Source organism: Charadrius vociferus, unplaced genomic scaffold (genome assembly GCF_000708025.1).
Source record: "Charadrius vociferus isolate BGI_N301 unplaced genomic scaffold, ASM70802v2 scaffold453, whole genome shotgun sequence".
NCBI lineage: Eukaryota > Metazoa > Chordata > Aves > Charadriiformes > Charadriidae > Charadrius > Charadrius vociferus.
In genome coordinates this window covers 437,083-462,042 of record NW_009647575.1, presented here as the reverse complement: position 1 = coordinate 462,042, position 24,960 = coordinate 437,083, and the positions used below count along the sequence as shown (strand labels likewise).

At 37.9% G+C, this 24,960-nt stretch overlaps 1 protein-coding gene across 1 annotated transcript in view; it reads right to left on the bottom strand.

Moving 5' to 3' along the window:
* The window catches only part of POU6F2 (POU class 6 homeobox 2), a 259,875-nt gene that overhangs the window by 162,369 nt on the left and 72,546 nt on the right, over window positions 1-24,960 (bottom strand). The window contains exons 3-4 of the mRNA XM_009880920.1: window positions 19,087-19,178; window positions 17,946-18,174 (exon numbers count right to left, since the gene is read on the bottom strand). Coding sequence (XP_009879222.1) covers window positions 17,946-18,174; window positions 19,087-19,178 — 321 coding nt within the window. The remainder of the gene's footprint in view (window positions 1-17,945; window positions 18,175-19,086; window positions 19,179-24,960) is intronic.

Sequence of the window (24,960 nt, the reverse complement as noted above, 5' to 3'; positions counted from 1 at the left end):
TCCATGAGCACTATCTTCTGCCCAGTTTCTGTTCTTTCCCCCAAAGTCTTCTGTTACTCAGGATTGTTTTCTTGTTCCACAACATTTTGGAAATCTTTTGTTTAACTTATCAAATTGACATTAGCATCCTTGAATCGTTTTCTATAAATACAACACAATATAGATCTTTCTCTTGTTTTACAGAGGATAAGCAGGCCTGTAGTTAACCCTGATATCATCTTTCTATTTGCCATCCTCCTCAAGAGCGTGAATGAAAATAGAGACAATTGAACTTCATCACTATTGCCATGGCATAATGCAACATGAACTACTTAAAACACAATTTTTTAACATTGTGTGAGATAAAATCTTTCAGAAGGACTATAAGAACCAATGATTTTAGTTGGCAAAGGAATATGTTTCTATAACTGTTTTGTACCTTTTTGCTCTGCTATTTCAATACCTTTCTAATAGTTTGTCCCTTCTGAGACAAATAATATACTTACCATTATAAAACATACTATTCCATAAGTTGTCACGTGGGGAATCACAGGATCTTAATTAAGGGACATAGAGATCATTTAACTTTTATATCTAGTTTCAAAAGCCTGGGGAGATTTTCCTCTCTGTCTACACAACACTGTGGTCTCTGCAGGAACCATTTACTACCTATGTGGCTCCTAAAATTCATTCTCCTTTCTTCCTTAAAAACTTCAGCATTCTTATCTTTCTTTGGCACGATGTACACTTGCCTTTATGCACATAATTAGTAAACAAAACAAATCAAAGAAGAAATATCACAAACCTATGAGAAATACGTGATGTAAAAAAGAAAAAGTTTACAAAATAAATTCCCTATTGCAGACTGTAGAAAACGAATGAGCTGCCCATACTAGTGCCACGTTCATTCTTGCTTTAAAGTATTGTACAGATACTAGATTTATATTCTAGTTTCTACATTCAAAGCTACATTTAAGCACTGATTTATCCAATTCTTTGAAACTTCCATAGATTTTTCTATAAGCAGTTCTCCTTTTTCTAACTAAAGATGTCTAGGACTTTTGTCAACCAGCAGCTTTACAGCTCAGACCAGGAGAATTCACATTGGCCTTAAGGAGCTCTCTTGTCCATTTGGAGGGCCACAGGAAACCATCAGAAGCAGTAAATGCAGTTAAGAGAAGATCTATCTGTGGGATCTCTTCTGACTCCCTGAAAACAATATGAGGAATCATCATCTAGTAGCTTAGTAGTGTGAGTAACTTGTATTTATGATTTTACAGTATTACCTTGCTGTTCCTTTGTTTAGACAAGAAAAGGCTCCAACATGAGGCAGCACTCAGTCTTCTATCATTCCATCTGATCAAAGGCCAGGGACTAATATTCCAAAGTAATAATCCTTTCCCTCACAGATTGCAAGACCAGTTGTTCTTACATTTTCTTTTGTGCTTAATGAACATAATCTTGATTTTACTGGAATTCTTCTGTTGCCATTTTGACACAAGTCAACTACTGATTTTAATGATACAAGATCATCCCTGATATTCAACCTTAGAAGACAGATACATTACATGCCCTGAATTTATGGATATTATAGGATTCACATATTTATTTACCAGGGGGTAGGAGGGATGAAAGAGAGACAGAGAACAGAATAGTCAAAGGAATTAGACCACTCTGCTATGTAAAATAAACTTGACAGTCTTTAAAAGCCTACAAAAATAAAATGATGTCAATAAAGATTTGGTAGCATTTTAAATTAACTCCAGTAGAAATAGAGTCCACTTAACTAGGGTCAGGAGGAAAGACAATAGAAAAAAATTGGCTTTTGTGGTTCATTTAAAGCACAGCCTCAAAAGTAAAACCTGCTGATTGCAAGTGCTATGAGTCTGAGGTTACATGAACTTAATATTAACTTTACAAATCAGGAACTTCACTGTGAAATGGATCTCTTCGTTAGAAAATCCCTAACTACTTTGTGGTCTGTGGAGACGTTATCTGATCGTTCAGTGATGTACTTGTGGTTTGTAAAAATGGGGACCCTAAAGATCATCAGAGCCAAAGTCTCTTCCCTGGGGCCTTTTTACTCTGCTGACACTTACTGAAAATCTACCAGCAATACACTCTCCAGAGCAGCAATCATTAACTCATTCAAAGTCACAGGCGCAAGGGTCTGGGGTTAGCAACTATTAATTAGTGTAATTATTCCCAGGATGACAATTACCAGCTGCAGGATCCACTTAACATCTATTCTCAAATCTTGTCTTTCTGCAATGCTAATGTTTCTAATAGGTTCATTTACTGCCATTTACTGATTACATTCACTATGGTATATTGTTTCAGATGGACAGGACGGAAAGCCAATAGCTAATATTGACCTTTACAGTGTCCTGTGATTAGAAAGGCTGCTCCTACCATCATTAGCCACATCATTCTATTGAAAAACATATATACTGTTTCTGATAGATTTGTGATATTTCTCCTCTCTCAAGTACGCTTACAAAATTAATTTCCTGGAGATATAACATGGTGTGTTTCAAAATACATTCTTCAGTATATATTAGTTGTACAATTCGATGTTTAAGACTATTTCAGCTAATGGTGATATGCACATGGTATAATTTCAAACCTGATTCTCCAGTCTTCATTAGAAAAAGATAACACTGACAAAACATAGAAGTCTACAGTCTGTGTTTGCTTGGCAGTGTACAAATTCTTCATGGTGCTGAGCCATGTTGAAACCCCGTGCAGTTCAAAGAAACCAGACTGCTTGGCATGCATTTAAATCAGACCTATATATTTCCTAAAGGAACAGAGAAAAAGAAACAACATAAATGGAGTTTCACCTGCTTAGGGAATCTAACATGCCTCTCCCTCTGAACAGGGAGATAAGATGTCCACAATAAACAAGACTTTGATAGGACATAGCGCTAATTCATTTAACAACAGAAGGAAGCAAGCCTCCGATGGGAAGATTTTTCTCTATATTTTGAAAATTGGAGGGATTTTAAATCCATGATGGGACTAATTTCACCAAATGCTTTAATAGATCTTCCTGACTCGAAAGAATATTAATCTTCCAAATCAGAGCAGATGCACATTTCAAAGTGCATAAACTACAATAAATGAGAAGTTGTCATACATAGAGACTACAGAAGGAGGAATATTATCTCCTAGAAGATAGTACAAGAGTTCCTCTTTCCAATACCAGTAACGTCTGGATTCTTGCAATACGAGAAAGATTTTCTAATACAAAAGCAGAAGAAGAGTGCAGAGAGTATGGCATCATGTTATTCAGACACGTTTCTCTTTCTTCATTCTCCAAGAAGCTGACAGCCATAGCAATCAGGGACGTCGTGCACTGTATCAGAGTTCAAAAGGGACAGAGGAACAGAAGTATGGCAGTATGTTTTCTGGAGAAGCTTTAGTTCTTTATTCTTACTATGCTGATGAGTCACAAATCAAATGAGAACACATTTTTAAAACGGTGTTAATAAACTGTGTTTCAGAGTGGTAACATGGTATTTTAGTGTATATTTTAAAGGGTCTCCTGGAAAGGGCCTCAACTATGCAGCAGTAAGTGAAAGCAGCAGTGTTGCTTTTAAATGTGCTGCTAGATTGTATTTGTGAGCATTTGATGTTCTTCTTTAATAACCTCAAGTAAAAGGCTGAATGAATTCAACAACAGTAGCTGAAAAAAGTGCAATGAGTCATATTATAGGAAAATGGAGAAAAGGATACAGGACTCTCCACTGAACACAATCCTATATTGTAGGCAATCTGTGATAACACCCTTTTCATTTCAGTTCAGTCCCATAAAATTACCACTAACATTACAACTCATGCAGAACACAGATAAATGTAAAAATGTCACAGAATTCTTCCAGATGGGACTTTTAGTTCCACTAGATCACCATCTACTTTTTTACTTGTCTAATATTTCATTACAACCTTCCATAAGTTAATTTTCTTTCCACTGACCATGTAAATCACAAATCAATTTTCATTTAAAATGCCTGACTACAGATTGCTCCTGAAAGCTCAAAGCATATGCTTCAGTGAGCTCTCCAACATTCTTAATGCACATTAGAAAAATGTTGTGGTTTTTTAAAAATCTTTTTAAAGGAATTAATTTTACATTAAAGTCTGGCATGAGACCCAAGCACTGGTACTCCTCCCTTCCCTCTCCTCCCCGGCCTCTAAAAATCAGGTACATTTTTGAAATGTAACCATATGTAGAGCTAAAAGTCTTTCATGACAATGACATTTGTTCCTAAACCAAAAATTCAGGCAAATATATAAACTGCTTCAGATTTGCAGAAAGCAGATGTGATTATTTAATCCCAAACCCCTACTGCAATCATGTACTTCTCTAGGGGAAAGAAGACAGAAAAGGAAGAAGAGGAAAACCATTCACAGTTCAGCCATTGGCTGTGCTTTATTTGAACCATTCTTTTTTCTCTTATTCTATCAGAACCTTTGTTTGGGCTAAAATATATGACTGAATATTGATAGTTTTACTTACGGAAGCAGCCACCCTAAAACAAATGGGACATGCCTGTGAGACAAGCAGGATTCAGCCTTTAAAAAATCTATAAGGAATGTTTTATAGGAATGCCCAGAAAGTATCCTGAAACAGTATTCTCTGAAATGCTCTTTTCTTACGTTAATTTAAACATAATGCTCTCCCTCTACAAATTTGTAAACATGTATTTGGCAGACTAGACTTGGAAAATGTGGTTTCTATGTCTGGTTTTGCTATTGCCCTGCTGAGAAACACAGGGCAGTCACTTCACTACTCCGTGCCTCAGTTTCACCATTAGTAAATAGTGGATCACTAAAATGACCCTTTTCCATATTAGACAGGACCACTTAAATGCCTGAGGTGACATGTGCATAAGAATTTGCTGAATCAGTAAGAGGCAGGAGTGATCATACTGTCATTTAACTCTTTTTATAGGTAGACTACATTTCCTCACAACAGTGCTGTTTAATTTCAGATTGTTTTCATGTGTTCTTGGTAATTGAGAACCTCAGCAACAAACCTTGAAGGACAAATACACCAACAGAGCAACCTGGTGTGGTGGGAAAAGGAAGGGTTGTATCTTCTCATGGAAAACAAAGGAATTGTAACCCTTTCTAATGGCATGACCCCAGATCACTGAAGTATAATGAATTGATTAAGTGCAAGGGAAGAGAGAAGCACAGGTCCTCCAAGTCTCTTTCCTGATCTGAACCCACATGCAGGCCTTCCCTTCACTCTCTTTTCCTCTGCTCACCTGGCATATCCGTATCTACCACATCTCCCTCCACCTTTAGGATTGTCTTTCCATCTCTGAAGTTCACTTCCGTGCTGTTTTGCACCACTCTATCACAGCTCTTAGCAAGACAGTACAGCTTTGAATCCCAAGTTCTTGAAGCACTCTGACATTGGGATTCTAGCTTGGGGGTGATGGAGAGGGTGTCAGTTTAAATAAGGCTGAGTGCTCATGACAATTGAAAGGAGTTCTGCGTTAAGTGGGGCTCTTTCTCATAATGCAATGTGTCAGTGCTGACCACTGAAATGGGGGAAGGGAAAGGCTCTTGAGCCGTCTCTGTAAATAGGGTCTTGCCAAACCATTTGCAGGTTATAGTCAGCCAAACCTTGAGGGTCTTCACATAGGGTTTTTTAAAACCCAAACTCCCAAATGTCAACAGGGCCTCAAGCATCACATCTAACGTGAATCTGCCTCACTAAAACTGAGAGTTGTGGGCCTCCGGATTTGGCTCTGTGCTGGCATATCACAATCACCACTTAGAGCTGACCACTTGTAACAGCGATGTGGAATCACTTCAGATATGAAGAGGTGTGGGAAAACATGTTTCCTTTGCTTCCTGATTTAGAGAAAACCCATCATCTAAGAAGGAAACCATTCACAACAGTGAGGTCTCCAAAAACACGTTTATTAATAGTCACTGGAATCTTTATGGAGTAGGGATTACTATGAAGACAACCTGTCCAGTCCTTTAACAAGACTTTTAAAGTTAACTACTTTAGCTAAAAAAACAAGTAGCTGGTTGGGTTATCTGACCAATCAGTAAAAGGCCCACAAAAACATTCAATGTGGAAGATGTCTATGAGTTGGTTCGATTTGATAGCTAGCTTACTTTTTATCTTTTTTCCATTTGCCTGGCCAGCTAAGGGCCAGAAGGCTGTGCTTTTTGGGTTTTGTCTCACTTGTCTTTTAATTTTTCCCCTCATATTTTGTTCAGTCAGCAATGCATTGGCAAATGTCTCTAATGATCAAGAGGTGAGCCACCAAAGAGGAACCCCAATTATCGTGGCTAGAAAGCATTCTAGACACTTGAGAATCTTCCCATTAACTAGATCTTCTATCTCTTTATGTTACTTTGTGAAATTCTTCTCAGAAGGATTTTCTATTCCACAGCCTACTGGCTAGAGGCTGCTGGATGAGAGTCTAGCTGAAGCTCAAAAGGGGCAGTAAAAGTTTATGTACGTGTTCATAGGTACAAGCAGCAATGTGAAAAAGAAATGCTCTGAAGGCATATTAGAAAGAAAAGAAAAACAAAGACTTCTCATGAAAACTATGCACTCTCCTGAGAGTCTTTTCAACCACCCATGTTTTCACAAATTCTGAGTACTTCTTGATGAGGATACTAACACCCGTACAGAAAACATTGCTGAATCATTAGCAATGTAGGATTTGTTTTCATTGCGTACACACCAATAGTCACCAATCACTTCTTCCTGAAGCACAAAATACAGATTTAAGGCTATGTCAACATTAGCAATGATTTGCTGCAGTACGAGATCAGTAGATGGAGGTAGTTGGCTCTGAGTCCCTTTCTTTTCCTCTACTTGCCATTCGGGGTTTTTACTCTGGACTGTAATTACTCTGGTTTCTTGCACTGAACATATGGGTCTTGAAGCTGTCCAAAGGGCCAACCATCCTTTCTGTCTCCACTTGGCTCGCACCTGGAGCAGAGCTTCTAGTTTAGTTTCCTCCAAAAGAAATCTGGTCTATGCATGTCAAACTAAAGTGAGGCAAATGGTGACACCAGAGGGATTCATTTCAAGTCTGCTATACTTCTCTGAACCAAAATACTTCAGTAGATGTAGCCTGCTATACCAGTAAGATTTATTTTATGAACAATGGCTTACCTCCTGCCTCCCTAGACCACCTTCAATGAAAACTTTTCCCTTATTAATAAGAGTAAGTTTAAGTTTCTCAGCCTCAGTTTCTAATCTCCACCACGCCATTTATGAAACAATCAGATCAGGAGACAAAGAGAATGCAAGTGGAATGTGAATGTAGAAATTGCTCTGTATTGGAAATCTCATCCCATTCTGTTATTTATTTTTCTCCAAGTAAGATAATTATATTTGTATAGGTATAGGTATAGATATAGATTAGATGTTACATTACAAAGCCACAAGGGTTCCTGATCTTGTTAACATGATGGTTGTCATAGTTTGTTTTGTTTTGCATGAGCAAGAGCTCATTACTGAGAACCCTTGTCATTCACATCGACTTGTGTCTTCTTAATGGAGCATTTCTGAAATGAATGGCAGGACATATACATTTCAATTCAAACTGTACCTTGGAGTCTTGCTCCCACTGAAGTCAACGGGGCTACAGGACAAAGGAAGCTTTATAGCTTGTGCTTTTACATGCACGCCCTCTTCTCTTGTTCAGTGTGCTTTTAAGGAACACCAATAGTGATTTTCAAATCCTTCTGCTTTTAGGCTTTATTTCAGCTGGTCTATTTGGGTACCTTCTGTACTAGGTTACTTGCACAGTTACACTCGCCTAGGCTCAAAAGATGCTATAGTTCTTTGTATTCCTTGCAGTGCGGTAGGATGCCATGATGCAAATACACAAGCCTCACCCTGTCTCAGTTAGCCAGAATGGGTATAGTTTGCTGTGCAGAAGAGGTGAACTAAAAACAAGTCTCACTGCTGGGGAGGGTAATAGCAGCACTGCTTTTGCATCAATCCCCTGCCAGGCAATCCATAGACTGACACTGATGGTTGCTCTGGAGGGAGTCACTTACCCTCCAAGCTAGAGGTAAGATGCCAGATAAGCAGTAGCCTGTAAAAAGGGATTAAAAGAAGAGAGAAAACCAGGGGGAAAGATTAAGATAATTTACCCTTGTATATTGTATCCATCAAAAATCCCATTGTCAGTATCTATTGTTCAAGTACCTGACAAACTTCTGTTTCTAACCCCTCCATAAAAGCCTACATCATATGGAAAGTTGCGTACCTTTCATGGGTTTATAATAAACTGGAAGTGAGTAACAGTGCGATATCAAAGGAAATAAAACTCCAGTTGCTATTGCTGCTGGGGTTGCCTTCTGAATGTGGCTTATACAATATTTCATCTGTGCTGACACCTTTCACTCTCAATTATTTGGCTGCTGTCAAAACAAATCAATCATATTATAGCACTGTGTCTTCATGTTACCATTCGACTGCAAGTTAGCTGCATTAGCTTTGAAATATATGGAAGTATAAAATTTATCTCTATTATTTATTTAATACAACTTTCTCCCTTGTGAGTTATCTCACAAACATAGCAAACTCAAATTATCTGATGTCAAACGCTGAATATATATAAATACCACTAAGAAATTTTAAAATAATGGCCCTCCTGGGAACATAAATGCATAAAGATACACTTGATAAGTCTTACACTTCCAACCAATGATACTCTTCTGACAAATAGAACAAATAGTATATGTTTTTAATTTTGGTTGCAACTGGCCAAGGTGCTCATATTAGATAGATGCAATTTCATAAGATGTAACTTTGAGCAACTGCTCCCGCTAAAGCAGAGAAAAACAGAGATTTAAAGAACTGATTTTGTTACCAGTAAAATAAATGGGGGGGGGGAGCTGGGGCTGAATATTTTTTAAAGATGCTACAGTGCTGGGAGGGGAACAAGGTCTTCCTTTACAGTTCATAAGCATTGATTTGGGAAAGGAAAATCTAAAATCTCAAAGAGAGAATCTGGAAGTGATTGCTCTGTTCAGATTGCTAGACTTACAGTTTTCAGAGAACATGAACAAAATTTGATCTTGAAAGGTTTTATCCTTTTAAAAAGAAACAAAATAAAAGAAACAACTTTCAGGTTGCCAATAAGTGAATTTCCTGAAAATGTACTGCTATAATTTCCTTGCCTTTTAGACAGGATTCATGTCCTGTTACAACTGCATGTTCTAAAATACAGAGGCCCAATATACTTGGAAAATTACAACAGGTTTATCACCTCCAGACATTTACCTCTTCTTCCTTTATTATTGCTGATGTAATGGGAAATCAGCTTCACAGTACAAAATAGATTCAAGAATATTTGGCCTGTGAATAACTTTAAAAAAACAAGGTGAAACATAACAGATGGACAGAAACAAAGAGCACTGGGTGAGGAACGGGACGAGAGACTGAAATGGGATCTGAGAAACAGAAAGGGAAAGATATCCAAGGATCAGATTATGTGAATCCGAAGCATCAGCATTGACTTGAATAGAATTAACTATGGAAGTGAGATGAGAAACTTGTCTCTATGCTGAAGATTTCTTTTTTTAACATTGCATAATTTATCATAACGAAACACAACCAGGTGAAAGAATAGTCTATAAGATATGTCAAATCTACATTTCATTAAGTTTAAATGCAATATTCATGTTAAAATAAATAAGCAAAAAATCCTATAGTAGGCAATAGTCTAGGAATACATATTGGGTTGGATCTTCCTAACCTTGGTGGAAACTTCTAATCGTTCTGTGGGCTGGAAAAGGTCACTGTAGGTCCCAAATAAGGAAAATACACCGTATTATTGCAGCTACTGAAAAAGAGCCTAGCCTCTTCTAGGTCTATAAGCCAGGACAAAACTTAAGAATTCAGGACATTTCGCAAAGATCTAGCTGTGTCTGAGGAGCTCAAGGCATCTAACAGTAATGTTTTAAGCCACTTTGTAGGAAATCATAGCACTAACTATCCACACATTCATTCACAGGTGGGAGGAGATCACATGGGATGTTTGGGGTGGAGAGCAGAGCAGAACAAAGGTCTTCTGTGACTGTGCTCTCTGCTACCTCTGTCAGAGCAACAGGCTTGCAAGGACAAAATGTTCAAGGAATGAAAGCAGCTTCAGGGATTGGTAGCAAAATGAGAACGAGGCCGGAAGATCTCCATGAGTACAGAATTCTACCCAAAGGACATAAAATCGCATAGAAATCTGGGGACAAGAAAACCCAAGGAGTTTCACTTTCATCCTTGCTGATGTTACCAGACAGGTCCTGTTCCCATTGCTAGAGCAATCTCGGTAGCAGACAGAATTTTTTTCTCAAAAAAAGGAAAAAAAATATTAAAAATCTGCTGTAAAATATTTCAAGATGCATAAACCTGAAGAATTTAATAAAAAAGTTGTAAGACATCTTCAGAACTTTCCATGACAATTAAAAAGAAAAAAAAGAAAAAAAAGAGGACGTCTCCAAAAAAAGAGGAGGTATGTGCTTCTGTGGTACAGAACCACAAAGACTTTAAAGAAATTTGATTTAAAAAATTGGCTCCCAGGTGGTTAACTTCTATGTTCCATACATTCAAAATTCACACTATTAAAAATGCCTGTAAACCCAGTTGGTCAATAAAGACTTTGTTGTTTTTATGAGTCCCTAAATATATATGTAGTTGATTAGAATCTCACTGGTCTATCAGGAACACAAGTTTGTATCCAGGGAGTTTTTAAAACATGAATCATAGGGATTTTATTAATACAAACACCATGGAAAAACAAAGGAAATTAAACCACAAAGACTATAAATGTCTGACTTAAATCCACTAAGGCAAGGAAATTAAGAGTGAAGGCTGAAAATCCATTCTGGTAATCCTTCTATAACTCACTCTATCGCAGTAGGGAGTCTGGGATCAGCACATGAGTCACATATGCATATACCATATAGATGTACCTATCTATTTGCATGTGATCTAGATGTACCTACCTATTTGCATGTGATCTGCCAGTGCATGTAGCATGTACGCTACAATGCAGAGGTGAGGAATAGAGTGACAAACGCTAGCTAGGATTTTCACTTGCATTTGAAATTTCTTGGCTTTTGTAAGATTACAGTAAGTTAAGTGCTTAACATTATTGGAATGAGTTTTCTCTACATTAATTTAAATTGTCACGGTCTAAATTCAAGAAGAAGATTAAAGGCTCCTGAAAACAGGTGCAAAGATATACTTTAAAAGCAGCATTAAAATGCATCCATGTTCTGGTTGACAGAAATTTCATTTATAATCCTGCACACAGAATATTCCTGCCAGGAGCAGTATCAGTCTGAGTCAGGCCTGAATAAAGGGGTACATTCCCAGAAATACCCAGGTCTTGCATACCAGTCACGCTACAACTCCTAGCGTAGTCGTCATGTCTGCTAGAGGGTAGTTAACCAATAGGTTTTTGGTGGAAACTCTGGAAAGGAGCATACTACTTCTGTCTTTCCCATCTGCTTCTTGGCATACAAGTCTGGAAACTTAGACTCTGCCAAAATTTGGCCCGCAAAGTTTAAGTAGGTGTGAACACTTTGATTTCAGAATTAATTTGATCTACATCACATCATTATTCCTCACTGATGTTGTTCCATAACTGTCAGTAACGAAAAAATAAGCACGTCTGGGGTCTATTTTGGGTGGAAGTCAACAACAGAGCACAGAAGCATTAAGACTATTGCATTTTAATGTCTCTGACAGTAGGCCTTTAACTTATGGGGCAGAAAATCCAAACAACAAATAGCTAACACACTGGGAGTGATCAATAAACAACTAGTAACTAATAAAGCCCTGAACCTTTCGCATTCCCTCTGTGAAGGCAGCAATTTGCCACTGAACAAGATGAGCAATTAACATGGGGCCACAGTATTCCCACAGGAGAAGCCTTGTACGGTGGGGAAAAAACAAACAAAAACAAACAAGCAAGCAAAAAAAAAAAAAAGCCCCCAAAAAAACAGCCCAGAAAAGAACCTTCTACCTTCAGAAAAGCAGTTTTTGTCCTTTCTTGCAAAAGCAAATGTTAGGCCTCCCAAACAGTACGTTTCCTGGGAGACCAGATGGAGACAGAAAACCTTCTACCCACTCCATCTTTAGGGATCTTTGCCTATGATTTAATTTCCCCTACAACACAGTTTGGATGGGATACAGTTGTTAGCCTGAGGAAACCTGCTCTAGTGGCTGCTAATCCATAGGCACTCGGTGCACAGCACAGTGTGCTTATGGATGCACAAAGTTCTCCTATTTCTTTCTATGTATTAAGGTAGGTAGGGTAGTCTTAGGGGGTGGCAACCCCCTTCTTTGTGTAAGTGAGCCCTTCACAGTGACTGCATTATGTGCACCATTTAGACAGTGACAGAGGAGGTATATTTGGTTTGAGGGCTTCACAGAAATTGCTAGCGAGTGCAGTTCCTTTTCTTGGTTCTTGTCATTCTTGTTCTGGTTATGTTAGTACACTGCAGAAGTACCTGGGAATAAACTATTCCTCTAAGTGAAACATCATTTTGATTATTACTGACATTGGTGCTCATTAAAATACATAAGTGAAACACTGCCTTTCTGTAGACTCTGAAAGCTATTTCATGTTACTTGAAGGGGAATACAAATGAATAGGGACTGCATCACTTTAGTTAAAAGGGGAAAATGTTCTAAAAAAATGGAATTTGGACTCTAGATCAGTAAGCAATTGAGGTTTGTAGTTTCCTTCTTTTCTGTCTCTTTTTTGTTTTTCATCTCTCTCTGATTTCTGATTTTTAAGGTGTGTGTACATGGGGGAATGGAGACAGAGCATGTTTACTTTATCTGTTGCACAATTAATGATACAAACCTATGTTCAGATGAAACAAGATCTAATAAATGTAAACAATACTTTTTTTCCTTTTCTTTGCCAGTCTTTAGCCACACATAAAAAAAGCCTTTTTAATTTTTTTTACCCTCAGCTATGTCTATTGTTACCCATATCAGTGCATTTTAATGGCTGTCTCCTAGCTCGCAAAATGTTTAATACATTTCCCCTTCCATTGTATTGCAGCTAAAATATGACCTGCCGCCGTTTAAATAATGTAATTTAATGATTTCACATTTTCAGCCATGCAAGGCTTCCTTTCAGCACTGAAGCCTTTCACTAATGATTTGGGGAGATAGTTTGTTCTCATTTCTTTCAGAACTCAAGATTAGGAAACTCTGGCTTGGAAATAAATTATTGACATCCACTTTAGGAACAGTACAATGTGTAGTGGAAATAAAATACATAAAGTTTCAGTGCCATGAGGCTAGAATCTCCAACTTGTTGATTTTTTTCAAGGTTTGAGCGTCATTCAAGCTCCATATCAGTGCAGATATCTAAAACACCATTCTGCCATTGCTATGTGATGTAACGTATTTGGGCCAACCCTTTGCAGAGAAACTACCAAATTGTTATCCATGGCGCACGAGTGGCCAGCAGTGAGATGTCTCGCATTGAGACACCGTGATAGTTTTTTCTCATTTTGAACACGTATACTATACTAAAAGGATAGCTAAAATATATTACATTTTTAGCTAAAACTGCTTTGGCTGTCATGGAAAAGTGAACAAAACGAGAGGACAGCCTTTAGCAACTCGTCAGCCCTGGAATACTTTCCCATTTCTCAGTGATTTCAACATGAAATCAACAGGGGGGCTAAAATATATATATTAAGAAAACAAGACAGAACAAACTCAGCCTCTAAAAAAGGTGTCTTTCCATTCAGATATACAGAAATATTACATTGAGACATAAAAACCAGATGGGCTTAAGGAGAGAACATCTGTCCATGAATACCAGCTCCCAGGCATTGCTAAATACTCTGAGATTAAGCAACTACTAGTCCCTTGGAGAGACTCTTGAGAAGGGTAACTAAAATTAAATAAAGCACACTCCCCCCAAAACCTAGAGAAATCTGACCTGGCAACAGAGATGCAGAAACTGAAACTGTTCAGCCCAGAGAAAAGTTTCCTGAAAAGGGAAAGCTGAATATTTATGAACACCAGTTTGGATGATAAGAGGAAAGCTGGCAGAGTGTCTTCTGCATTAAGTGAATAAGGACAGGCCAAGAAGCAATGGACTAAAAGCAACAGATCTGCAACACGCTGTCATGTAGAGTACCTGCCTCACTTTTTTCCTTCTCACAACCTCCCCATTGCAATTGTGACACTTTCAAAACTTTTGCTGGTTAGGAAAGCAGAACTGTGTTCCAGCTGTAATTCTAAGAAATGGTGAGGGGAAAACAGGTGTGTAAATTTCTCGTGACAACAGCTTTCTTGGATGGTTTTTAAACTCTTATCTTCAGTGCTTTCAGTGGATTACAGTAAAAAACTATGGTTGTTGATTTTATTGTTTTCTTCAAAGAACTATTGGTGGAAAGCCAAAGTTCCATAGGTGAATCTGTGTTATGTTCAGGGATTTCTTTTTACTCTAAAGCAGATGGCTCTATTCTGCACCAGCCCTCTGGCATCTCAGTAAATTGTATTCTTTGCATATTCCTTGTGCATATGAAATTTCCTTAATAGGAGCCAGGGAAAACATATTTTTGTAAGTTTCGCAGCAAGAATTTACATATTCACCTTCCTTCCTTCTGTTCACACACATTTGACTTACTTGCTCAGGGAATAGATACGGTATAGCAGTGTGTATAGCAAATGACATACTGTAATGAACAGAAAATAATCAAGTATGTATCAAGAAAAGTAGTTTTGAAAGAGACTTAGTCTAAACCTCTTTTCTCTTACAGCAACAAAATTCCTATTGACTTAGTGGTGGATCAGGACCATATAGCAACTGAACAATTTAACACAAATACATTTGGAAAAAAAAAATCTTATTTATAAGTAACTGACAACTGAAGAATAGGTAATTTCACTGAATAAGTTTTACTGTGTGAGTAATTTCCATATCATTAATCGCTCGATTTTACCAATGTCTTGAATTTTTAAAGAAACTCTTGTTTTCTCATTTTAAATACTCATCTGCTTTATGATTCCTGTCACTGAATGCTCTTTTCTCTTTCCACAAGCAAGGGTTTTCACTGTTTTATCCAGGCACCTTGAGCTCTCTCTTACTTATCCCCCTGATCCAGACCTGAAAGTCCCTGAGAAGAAAATCAGTTAAACATGTATGTGGATCACACAAAATGTAGTGGGATTACTCCCTTGATCAACATTTAGTCAGTTAGATCAGAACTTTTCTGAATTCATACATTATTCAGAAAGTCTTCAGGGTGTCTTTTCAATTACCTAGCTGGGGTAGTTTGTGATGAAGAGGTTTAGAAGTTTACCAATTAGAGAAGAAAAAGGAGACAGGAGAAGACCCCACTCATAGGAGCTGTGGACATCTATGCCTGACAGCGCTGGAAATTCAGGGACAGCAGACGTAACAACAGGGGTAACAAGACACGTTAGAAAACAGCATGAAAACACATCCCCCAGTCATCTAGGGTGACCATGCCATAGCGAGGTTTGCAACATAGAAACTGATGAATATGGTCTGATTTTGCCCAAAGGGCAGGAATTACCAAAACTATGTTTAAGCATTGGCTTCTATGCATATACCTATAAAAGTGCTGGATACAAAACAGAAGACACATTCTATTATTATCTTTCAAATAACCACAAAATACAGGGACCAGAAGTCAATCAGGTTCAATGGAACTGATGATGCCACACAGCCAAAGATGTTGTTCAGAAACACAGTAGTCTTACCTGACTCCTACCTTCATTCACACGTGCATTGGGTAGTGGGCTATACAGGAAGCAACAGAAGCTTGCAACTGTGATTCAGGAATCTTAAAGAGCTGTCTTGACCAAGTTACTTCATTTCTTTGTGTATCAGTTTCACTTCCAAATAATAAGGGCAGTGGCACTTGCTTAGAGGATCATGAGGGAAAGGTAAAGAAGACAACAAACAGCAATGCAACTAAGTGAACTCGTGGGTTCTGTTCCTTTCAACTACTTTATAGAAGGTGCGACTGCATGCATAGACAGGGAACTGTACCTGATGCTCCAGCAAGTCCCTATTTGATCCCATGTTTCTATCCACCAGTAAAGATTATAGAGGAAACCTTTTCATCTGGTAAGGTCATTGCTTGCAAAATTTATTTGGCAGCAGAGTTACACCTTTTAGCTAGCTATTAGATACCCATGGCTAAACTACAGAGCAAAGGTTGCCTAGCTTAATCCTTACCCTCCAGCTCTGCAACACAGGGTGAATAAATGACGTAAGAACTGCATGAGTTTATGTTTATTTATAATACTACATACCCAGCAACTACAACCTGGAGCACTCCAGAGTGGAAGGATACATTTTTATAATGTCTGTTTCTTCATTAAGATTTCATCATCCACCTACGCTAAAAAGCCACTTCCCCTTCACTTTGTTATATCTGCTTTTACCCGCTCCTGTTCCTGCATTATTTTTTTAATCTCCAGTTCCCTACTTTACATGCACTCTCAAATTTTAAACAAGCAAAATTTGTGCATTAGTGTGTCCTTTTCATCTATGATTTATGAATGACAGGTTCTTCGGTGCAGCTTAATGGTATGAGAGAGACATTATTTTAAACATTAAAGTGAAAACCATTTACAACTATGATAAGAGAGGTCTGTTGACATTAAACTTTAAAACATGCACAAGGTAAAGGCAAGTAGCTGCTCCAACAGGTGAGAGTACTATGCATGCGGTTTGTAAGGGAGTTTGTTCAACACATGAGCTGTCTCTTCCTTTTCTCTGTTTCACAACCTGTAGGATTTGGTGCTTCAAACAATTCATCTGGTAATCAGCAGCCATCAGAGTTTAATAACTAAAAAGTACTCAGGGCGTAGTACGGAGCATTCATTTAAAAAAATTACCATTCCATTTGAACAAAACTTTTCTTACGATCTACATCAGCAAGGAATAAATAAAAAAAAAAATAAAATTTGAGAGAGATAAAGCATTATTTTGATACTTTCTGCTCACACCTTTATCACTTCCACACTGGGCAATCACTTCCTTACCATCCTCTTCCATTAAAGCTGCACAATTCTATTGTAAGATAATGGCTAATACTTATCTTGCTATACTTTGCTCAGTTCTGTTTAGCAGGAACTGCTTTCTGAGAAGCAATCAACATAATTAGGAGTAGTAAATAAATACATCTGTATTTTATATCTTACCTGTTTAGATATCAGTGTTAGACACATTGATTGAACAGCAGAGAATACTAAGGAAGAACAGGGATTTTATAGAACTGCTTTTCAGTCTGATTTTAGACCACAGGGAGAATGCAGCAGATATCTTAGGGAACAACTGTTGCAAACATGGTACAGCTCAGGCAACAGGAAGGATACATACAGAGATGAACTTTTTGCTTGTGACTTTGGAGTCATATAACTCCCTTAACAGCTTGGATGAGCAAGGCAGAACCTTATTGATAAAGCAGACACCCCATAGCAAGAAGAAGAACGCTTATCTGGGACACCGATGGCAGTTGAGAAAACTCTGATTTTATAATAGAAGGGTTTTTTTAAAGTGATTTTCATGCAATACTGTGTTTTTAGTTGCCCCTATTTGTTTACCTACCCTAATCAGTAGTAGTGAAACAGAATATTTGTCTTCATGCTGCCATTTGTAAAGTGAACTGTGAGTAGGGAACATTGATCACTGAAGACAGAAAAGCCTAATTGTTCAAGTACTTTACATTACTGACTCACACATTCTAAGACACAACCTCCAATCTGTTTTTATAAAAATGCAAATATCCCTTAAGTATCTCTCAAGTATTCAAAAACAATCCAGGTATTAACTTTCAATACGCATCAAGAGCAACATTTCATTGGAAAAAGAGATCACTCAGTTTAAAAGAGAGAGATAAAGTGAAACAAACATGAAAAAGAACCTATTAGAAAAATGCTAAACATGACTCACCTTGTAGATTTTGCAATGGCAAAGTCATGATGCCTCCTGCTGCAGCTGCTGCTACCAGTCCTTGGATGTTAGTGAGATTCGCTGTAGGTAGAGTTAGGACGAGTCCTTGTTGGCCCCCCAGCTGCCCAGCCATGTTGAAAGGAATAAGGATCGGCTGATTCAGGGCTGGAGTGCCTCCTGGCATCACCCCTGCTACTGCTGAGGCCAACTGTTGGGCTGTCAGTAATGGCTGTAACAAAACACAAAGAGCAAGCCCATTTTACTGTGCATAGCCCCGTATTATAACTCCGTTTGTGTTCCATTATAGACATGCACTGTTTCCAATATCTTAAAGCATACATTTTCACCAACACAGAAAGTTTTGACAAACTTGACAGGCTGAAGCTGTAAGCCTTACCGTCATATAGCATGGTAGCAATCCAAGTTGAATCTAGTCTGGACGCTTCATTACATATGCACTGAAGGTAATTTAGAAACGCAAGAAGGCCTAACCCAAGTCAGCCTACGAGTACCTAAATGCCAACATTTCCCAAAATTTCAGAGTTGTATATTGATTGGTAAAAGCAGAAAACACTACAGTAACAATTACCATAAACTACATAGATCAAGACTGTCCTGGGAAGTGGAAGAACATTGAGTGTCTTCTTAGAGTATGGCTGAACTTGTATATTGTGAAGTGATATGGGAAATCTTTTAAAATGTTATTATGCCTACATTTTGTTCTAAAGAAAATAAATACCTGGCATAAAAGATAATGAAATGTCTTTACTAATGCAGGAGCTGTGTGTGACAGGCAGAACTGTCAGAGCCAGTAACGTTGCATTAAAATTGCACAAGCTTTTTAATATTAAATTATGACATGTATTTAAAAAATAACTTATATAAGAAATTCAAATAATTTAACCTCCTAAGTACGCAAAATTGCTTAGGCTTTATTTTAGAAAAACATACAGAAAGCTAATCTTTCCAAACAAATAACCTTTAAAACATACACAATACATATATGCTCCCTTTTTGTAACACTAAATGCAGCCAAACAGAATCACATTTTCTACATTACACAGATCAAAGATGATCAATTGCAGTTATTTACTTTTCATCAAATTGCACGTCTCGATTAGTTGAAAGGAAAGATACTGACCTGAGGCCCAACAGGGAATGCAGGATGCGACTGACTGGGTTGGTGCTGGTCTGGTGGGCTTGTGTCAGGCAGCACCGTGTTTCCTCTGGCCTCTGAAATCCAAAGAGCAGATTGACTTTAATTTCAAGCCTGGGGACTGCCACATTACCTTCTACTCTGATGTCACATAGCATCAAGCTGAAAATGATATGTTAAAGTGCTTTATCAATAACTCAAGCACTCAAATCACTTATCAGCTGCATAAATTATGCTAACATTCATTCAGACCAGGCAACTCATTCAAAGAGCTACAAAAATCTGACAGCAGTGAAACTGAAGCTATCATCAACCCAGCTAATGTGGGTTGCATTATACATCAATTTACATACAGTACATGAGCACTCCGCGTGTGTGGGAACTGCATTTTTTACGCTTAGGTGAGCATCAGCCACTCTAATTTCTGAAAGCAGAAATTATCTGAAAAACAATCAAGTCACATGTACTTTGTATCTTAATAAAGTATTTTCTTTTGTTATTTACTGAGGCAGCAAAGGCTGTACTATGTGCAATAAAAAGGCACTGTAAAAACTGAAAACAGGTATGCTTCCAAATGACAGCTTGTTTTCTAAATTGCATGTGGGGAGTGAGCAAAATTCTGTGAAACCAAGGATTTCTAGCATTTATTGAGATGATCAATATCCAACAATCGAACTATATGCTGGGCACTAATGACTTGCTAAACACAGAACACAGTCCAGTCCTACTGGATTTTGCTGAACGCTGCAATACAGATTTGAAAAGGAAAAAGAGAAAGAAAAATGTCCTATCAGTAGCAAGAAAGTACCAAGGTGTTTTCAAAACTACATCCCAATTCTCCATTTCCTCTGGGTGAAGGACTCGCATTGATTCACAAAGTTCTTCAGCGCTGATGGCATGATCAGGCCCACATTTATCTTTGAAGCTGAAAGAATGACACCAAGTATCAAAAGTAGCTGCAAGAGTACTGTGGTATCTTAAAAAGAAACCCTGGCAACGGCGCCAGGTTTCCTGGTTGTTACGATAACTCCTGTTCTGGTAGTTTTTTCTGATGAGCAGTTGAAATTCTGTTCTAAGTAAACCTTAACGAGATGCTCTTTTCCAATGTTTGTCCTATGAATAGCAAGTGCAAGATAATTCAGAACCAGTTTATTGGCACACCCTGGCGCGGTAAGGAAAAAGGATACGATTCTGTCATACTTATAAATTTTAAAGAGGGTATTATCAGCTCATTTAAAACAAATTCTTCTATATATTCTCCAAGGGGACAGACTTATAAATAATGGAAATGTGAAAAAAAAAATACTTCAGCACATTAAGGTACAAATAAAATTGACTGCTACATATTATTCAATTGACTTCTATCTCTACAGCAAGGTGTCAATCATAACAGCATTTTAGAATAGGATTAAACAATAAATGTGGAGTTATTATGCCGAAATCTGAAAATCTGATTCATTTGTAGTATTTTTGTGTGATCTCAAAAAGTCAGAAATGGACGTAGCTTTGGGAATACTTACAAATGGTCTATTGAAATATCTGATTTGGAACTAATAAAAACATACAGACTTGCTGACATTTTATGAAGTGAATTCTATAAAAATATGTTTGGCATTTTAATGACCACTGTCATTTAATAATGAGAATAAGCTGACCTACTATAATTGGTGAGGACTTCAACAATTGCCTAATAACATGCAAAAAGAGACCCAGTCACTAAATTTTTTATGTGCAAATTACTCATCTGAGTTACTTGAAAAGAAAGAAATGTAACTAGATATGCAAGATTCAGTGAAAACTGTTTCTTTCAAATGCATTACAATCGTAATGCTGATGCCATCCCTAAGACCAAAGATAGGTTTCCTTCAGTATGTATTCCTCTGATACAAAACAAAACCCTATGTTATTAAACACAGTTTTACCTTTGGTAATTTCCACATATTGTTATGGGTTTTTTTTAATCTTCTCATCACAGCTGTATGTATAAAGTGATATTAGATCAAAGGCTCAATACCAATGAATATATCACTCCCCATTAAGATCAAATCTTATAAATCAATTTTGTTTATGCAATTTTAAGGGCTGAGAATTTTACCTTTGTGTGTGATTTAATTAATACTAAAACAAGCTCCTAATAATCTGTCATGTCATTAAATTGTCCTATAAAAGCTCCAGAAGAAGAACAAAACTGGAGTCAAATATTCACTGGAATTAGATTTTATTGCAATTACTATAGCTTGACCTCAGAAAATAAACAAGAAGTTCTGAGAAATACGCCTGTGCTTTAGTATTTTTTTCCATGGTGCAGCTATCCTAAGAACCATTGTTTCCTGTTATCTGTACCCAAAGGATTTTGCAATATTTCATCTCTCAAGCTATATGTAGTACAAGTAGGTTATACAGGACCATAAAGTCAAAATTAATTACACTCCTTTCCTTTTGCATGGTACTAATTGGAATCACTTAGGATTACATTCCTTTCATATGGTCACTCATCACAGATGATGTATCTTTATTTCAGTACTCGAACGCTCTGCCTTCTGGTTCTGGCTCATGCATCGAATGTGGTTTTCCATGGCACTGTATATGAAATACTGCATGCCGTCTTCTCCGAGAGAAATTCTCACATTTCCTCTCACGCCTCTTCTAATCTACCTGCTATAACAGCCACTCAAGAGTCAAGATTTTTCTCTAAACACACAGGAAAATCTGCCTGCTGGGCTGGCAGTAAATACAGCGAAGCGAGGATTTCGGGGTTAAGTTCTGTTGCATCACACACAGTGACAGCATTTGTTCCTTGCTGTACACTATCTTCAGCGAGATGCATAGGTCAAAGCTCCCAGGAAGGCGAAGCAAAGCTCAAAACACTGGTAGAAGGCTACATTTCCTTTTCTGCCTTATAAAGTTGACTGCGTGGATTCCTCTGATTTCAGAGGATCTGAGGAGTTGGGAGAGTTCTGTGTCACAGCTGCTATTTCCGATTCACAGACTCATTGCTACTAATTTGGAAAAATACCTTCATTAAGACTATTGCCCTAAACTGGCAGTGCACAATCCCCTGCATTGTTTTCCCCGTCTGTTTTACTACCTTTATTTGGGAGTTCATTACTTCCAGATGCTGGAATGACCTCTGCAGGTAAATTATTCCCCTGTCCAAATTCCAGTCCTCACTAACAAAAACGGCCTGTCAAAATCTAGCCTAGATTTTCCACTTGTCCGGATCCAGGCCATTACCTCCTGTTAGGCTATCTTCCAATGCTGCTCAGCTTTCTGTCAGCGAGGGGTAGACAAGGAACCAGGCAAGGAACCAGGACTCACAGCAGTCCCTGTGGAGCCGGGGAACTACCAGCAGCACCTTCTCTGTTCTCAACTATGCTTTGCAGAAATGGTACTTTCATTACACCTCCGATTGCTGCTGCATATGGGGCAGGGAGAGGGCAGTAACAGGGCACCTACTCTGGAAAGAGAAGGAAGTCTTCTTAACACAGTTTGTCCAGGCAGGGAGCTAAGACTTCTCTTATAACTGAGCACTGCCATCACAGCGCAAGTCCGTGAGTTTGCTCAGTAGTACCATATGAACAGATAGGAGTGCTACTGCCATGGTACAGCCATGACTGTAGCCGAGGCTTTAATATTTAATAAGCAGTATTCATCATATGTGATTCACCATAAATTAATTATAAATTATATAATACATACACTCACCTCTCATCCCGCCAAGGGGCTGGAAGGGCATGACACAATAAAAAATTGAAGTGCACTGTAAACATTGTAAAATAACCCTCTTAAAATAAAATATTATTTAAAATAAAGCTAAGTAAAACAAAGGCAACCTTCTTCTCCCCTTATCAAAAAGGAAAAAAACAAAATTCCCAAAACCAAGCAAAAAACCTTGTTGAACAACACCTGGTTTAAAAATGAGAAAACCACAAGAGAAACATCAGAAGGAAAAAAAAATCCACATCCCAAGGCCTCCAAGCCTCAGACAAAATTACAACTGTAAACGCACTGGTTATAAACAGGCTTTCCACAGTTTTCTTCCTTTTTGACTCTTACCCATCTTCAGCAACACAACAGGTAATTCAGTTCTAAATGTCCTTATCTCCCAGTGGCCCATGAAGGAGGGAATATTCTAATCCCTCCCCACTTGACAAATGAGCAACTAATGGACCGAGGGAGTCAGATCCGCATTCTCAAATCAGCACTGTTTAGGCACCTAGATTTCCTCAGCTGTAGTTACCCTGTTCAGGGAAGCATGGGTCAAAACACAAAACTGTTCTGTGACTCCTTGGCTGCTCCAGGGCTACCAGCAGCTCTGGCAAGGTGAGCCTCCATGTGTTTCCCAACACCCTGCGCTAGGATGCACTGCCTGTCCCAGCGGCCCTCATCTCACACGATGTCCAATGCTTGTGGGGAATCTGCAGCTGACTGGCACGTGGAGTGCATTAAACACGTACATCCAGCTCTGAGCTGGACCTCCTGGTTCACCTGCAGATGTGTGCTTGTGCCTGCTCAAAGGCACGATGCACACTGGTGTCTCCTCTCCGCACCAAAGCTCACTCAACGCCAATGTTCAAACCACAGGACAGGACTAGCCTCAGCTGATGATCTGGACAGAAATAACTTCCATTAATTCTTCAAGAATTAATTCAATGTGCCTCACATTTGTATCAGAACCAGGGAAATGCTGGCTCACCTCAATGTTTTGAACAAGTACTCAATGCTTTGAAAATCAAGCAGATCAAATTTAATAATACTAGATTTTCAGTAATCAAAAGAATACATAAATCCTTCTGAGATACCCATTTAAGCAAATATTTTAAATGAATCAACATTAATAAAAGAACACAGCATTTCAAGCAAGAGCTCATATTAAAATCCTTAGATACTGTTCCACAATGTGACACTAAATTAGTTGTATTTATCTCTCAGTAACTGTAACAATAAGAAATCAAGGGTAGACTTTTTTCGTACTCATTGAGCCAACTCACATTAAAGATACAGCTTTAAGAATGAAATCATTAAAGTGAAAGTACTGCCTGTGAGGAAAAAATAGTCTTACATTTTAAAAACTAATAAACTCACAGTCTGAGCATGTAATATAACCGCATTTAGATCATAAGCCATATTATCAGGAGAAAAAAAGATAACTTTTTAAAGACATTAAATAGACCGACTGATAATATTCAAATTATCGAGTATGGTGTGTGAAAGTCCATCATCTCTGATTAAAGTAACTCAGCTCTTCATTAAATGAACCCTTAATTGTCAGCAATTATACCAGGAGCAATCTTGCTGAACAAAATTTAATAGCTGAAAGAAAAAGATGCAGCTGATAATAAAAAAATGTAACATTTCCTCCAAACAATCCTCATTGTGCCACGAAGCACCATATCGTGGCTCTTAATTTCACTATTTTCATTCTCCTGCTGCCTCAGAGGTTGGACATGTAGCTAGGAAGCCTTTCCAAATTACCTCATCATAAAACCTTAGTAATCAGATTGCTACACAGAATTTCACAAACACATCTAAATTTTACAATACTTGCAGGAGAGAAAATTGAGATTTTATGCTGAATGCATTTTACATTGGGATTATCCTATGGTTATCAGAGGAGATATTCCTGTTACCTCACCAAAGAAAATAAAGCTCAGAAATTAAATGAGAATAATGAATCACTCACTGAAATCTATGAATTTAATCTTAGACTTCTCATATTCAATTTAAGTAGTCAGATAGCTGTCTTCTTCCAGTCCATGACCAAGATGTGGCACGCAATTCATTCCTCTGGACTGTATAAAACTTCTCTAAGTATCAGGTTATCCCACAGATTGTTCAGTAATTCCCCTTTTCCTGCTG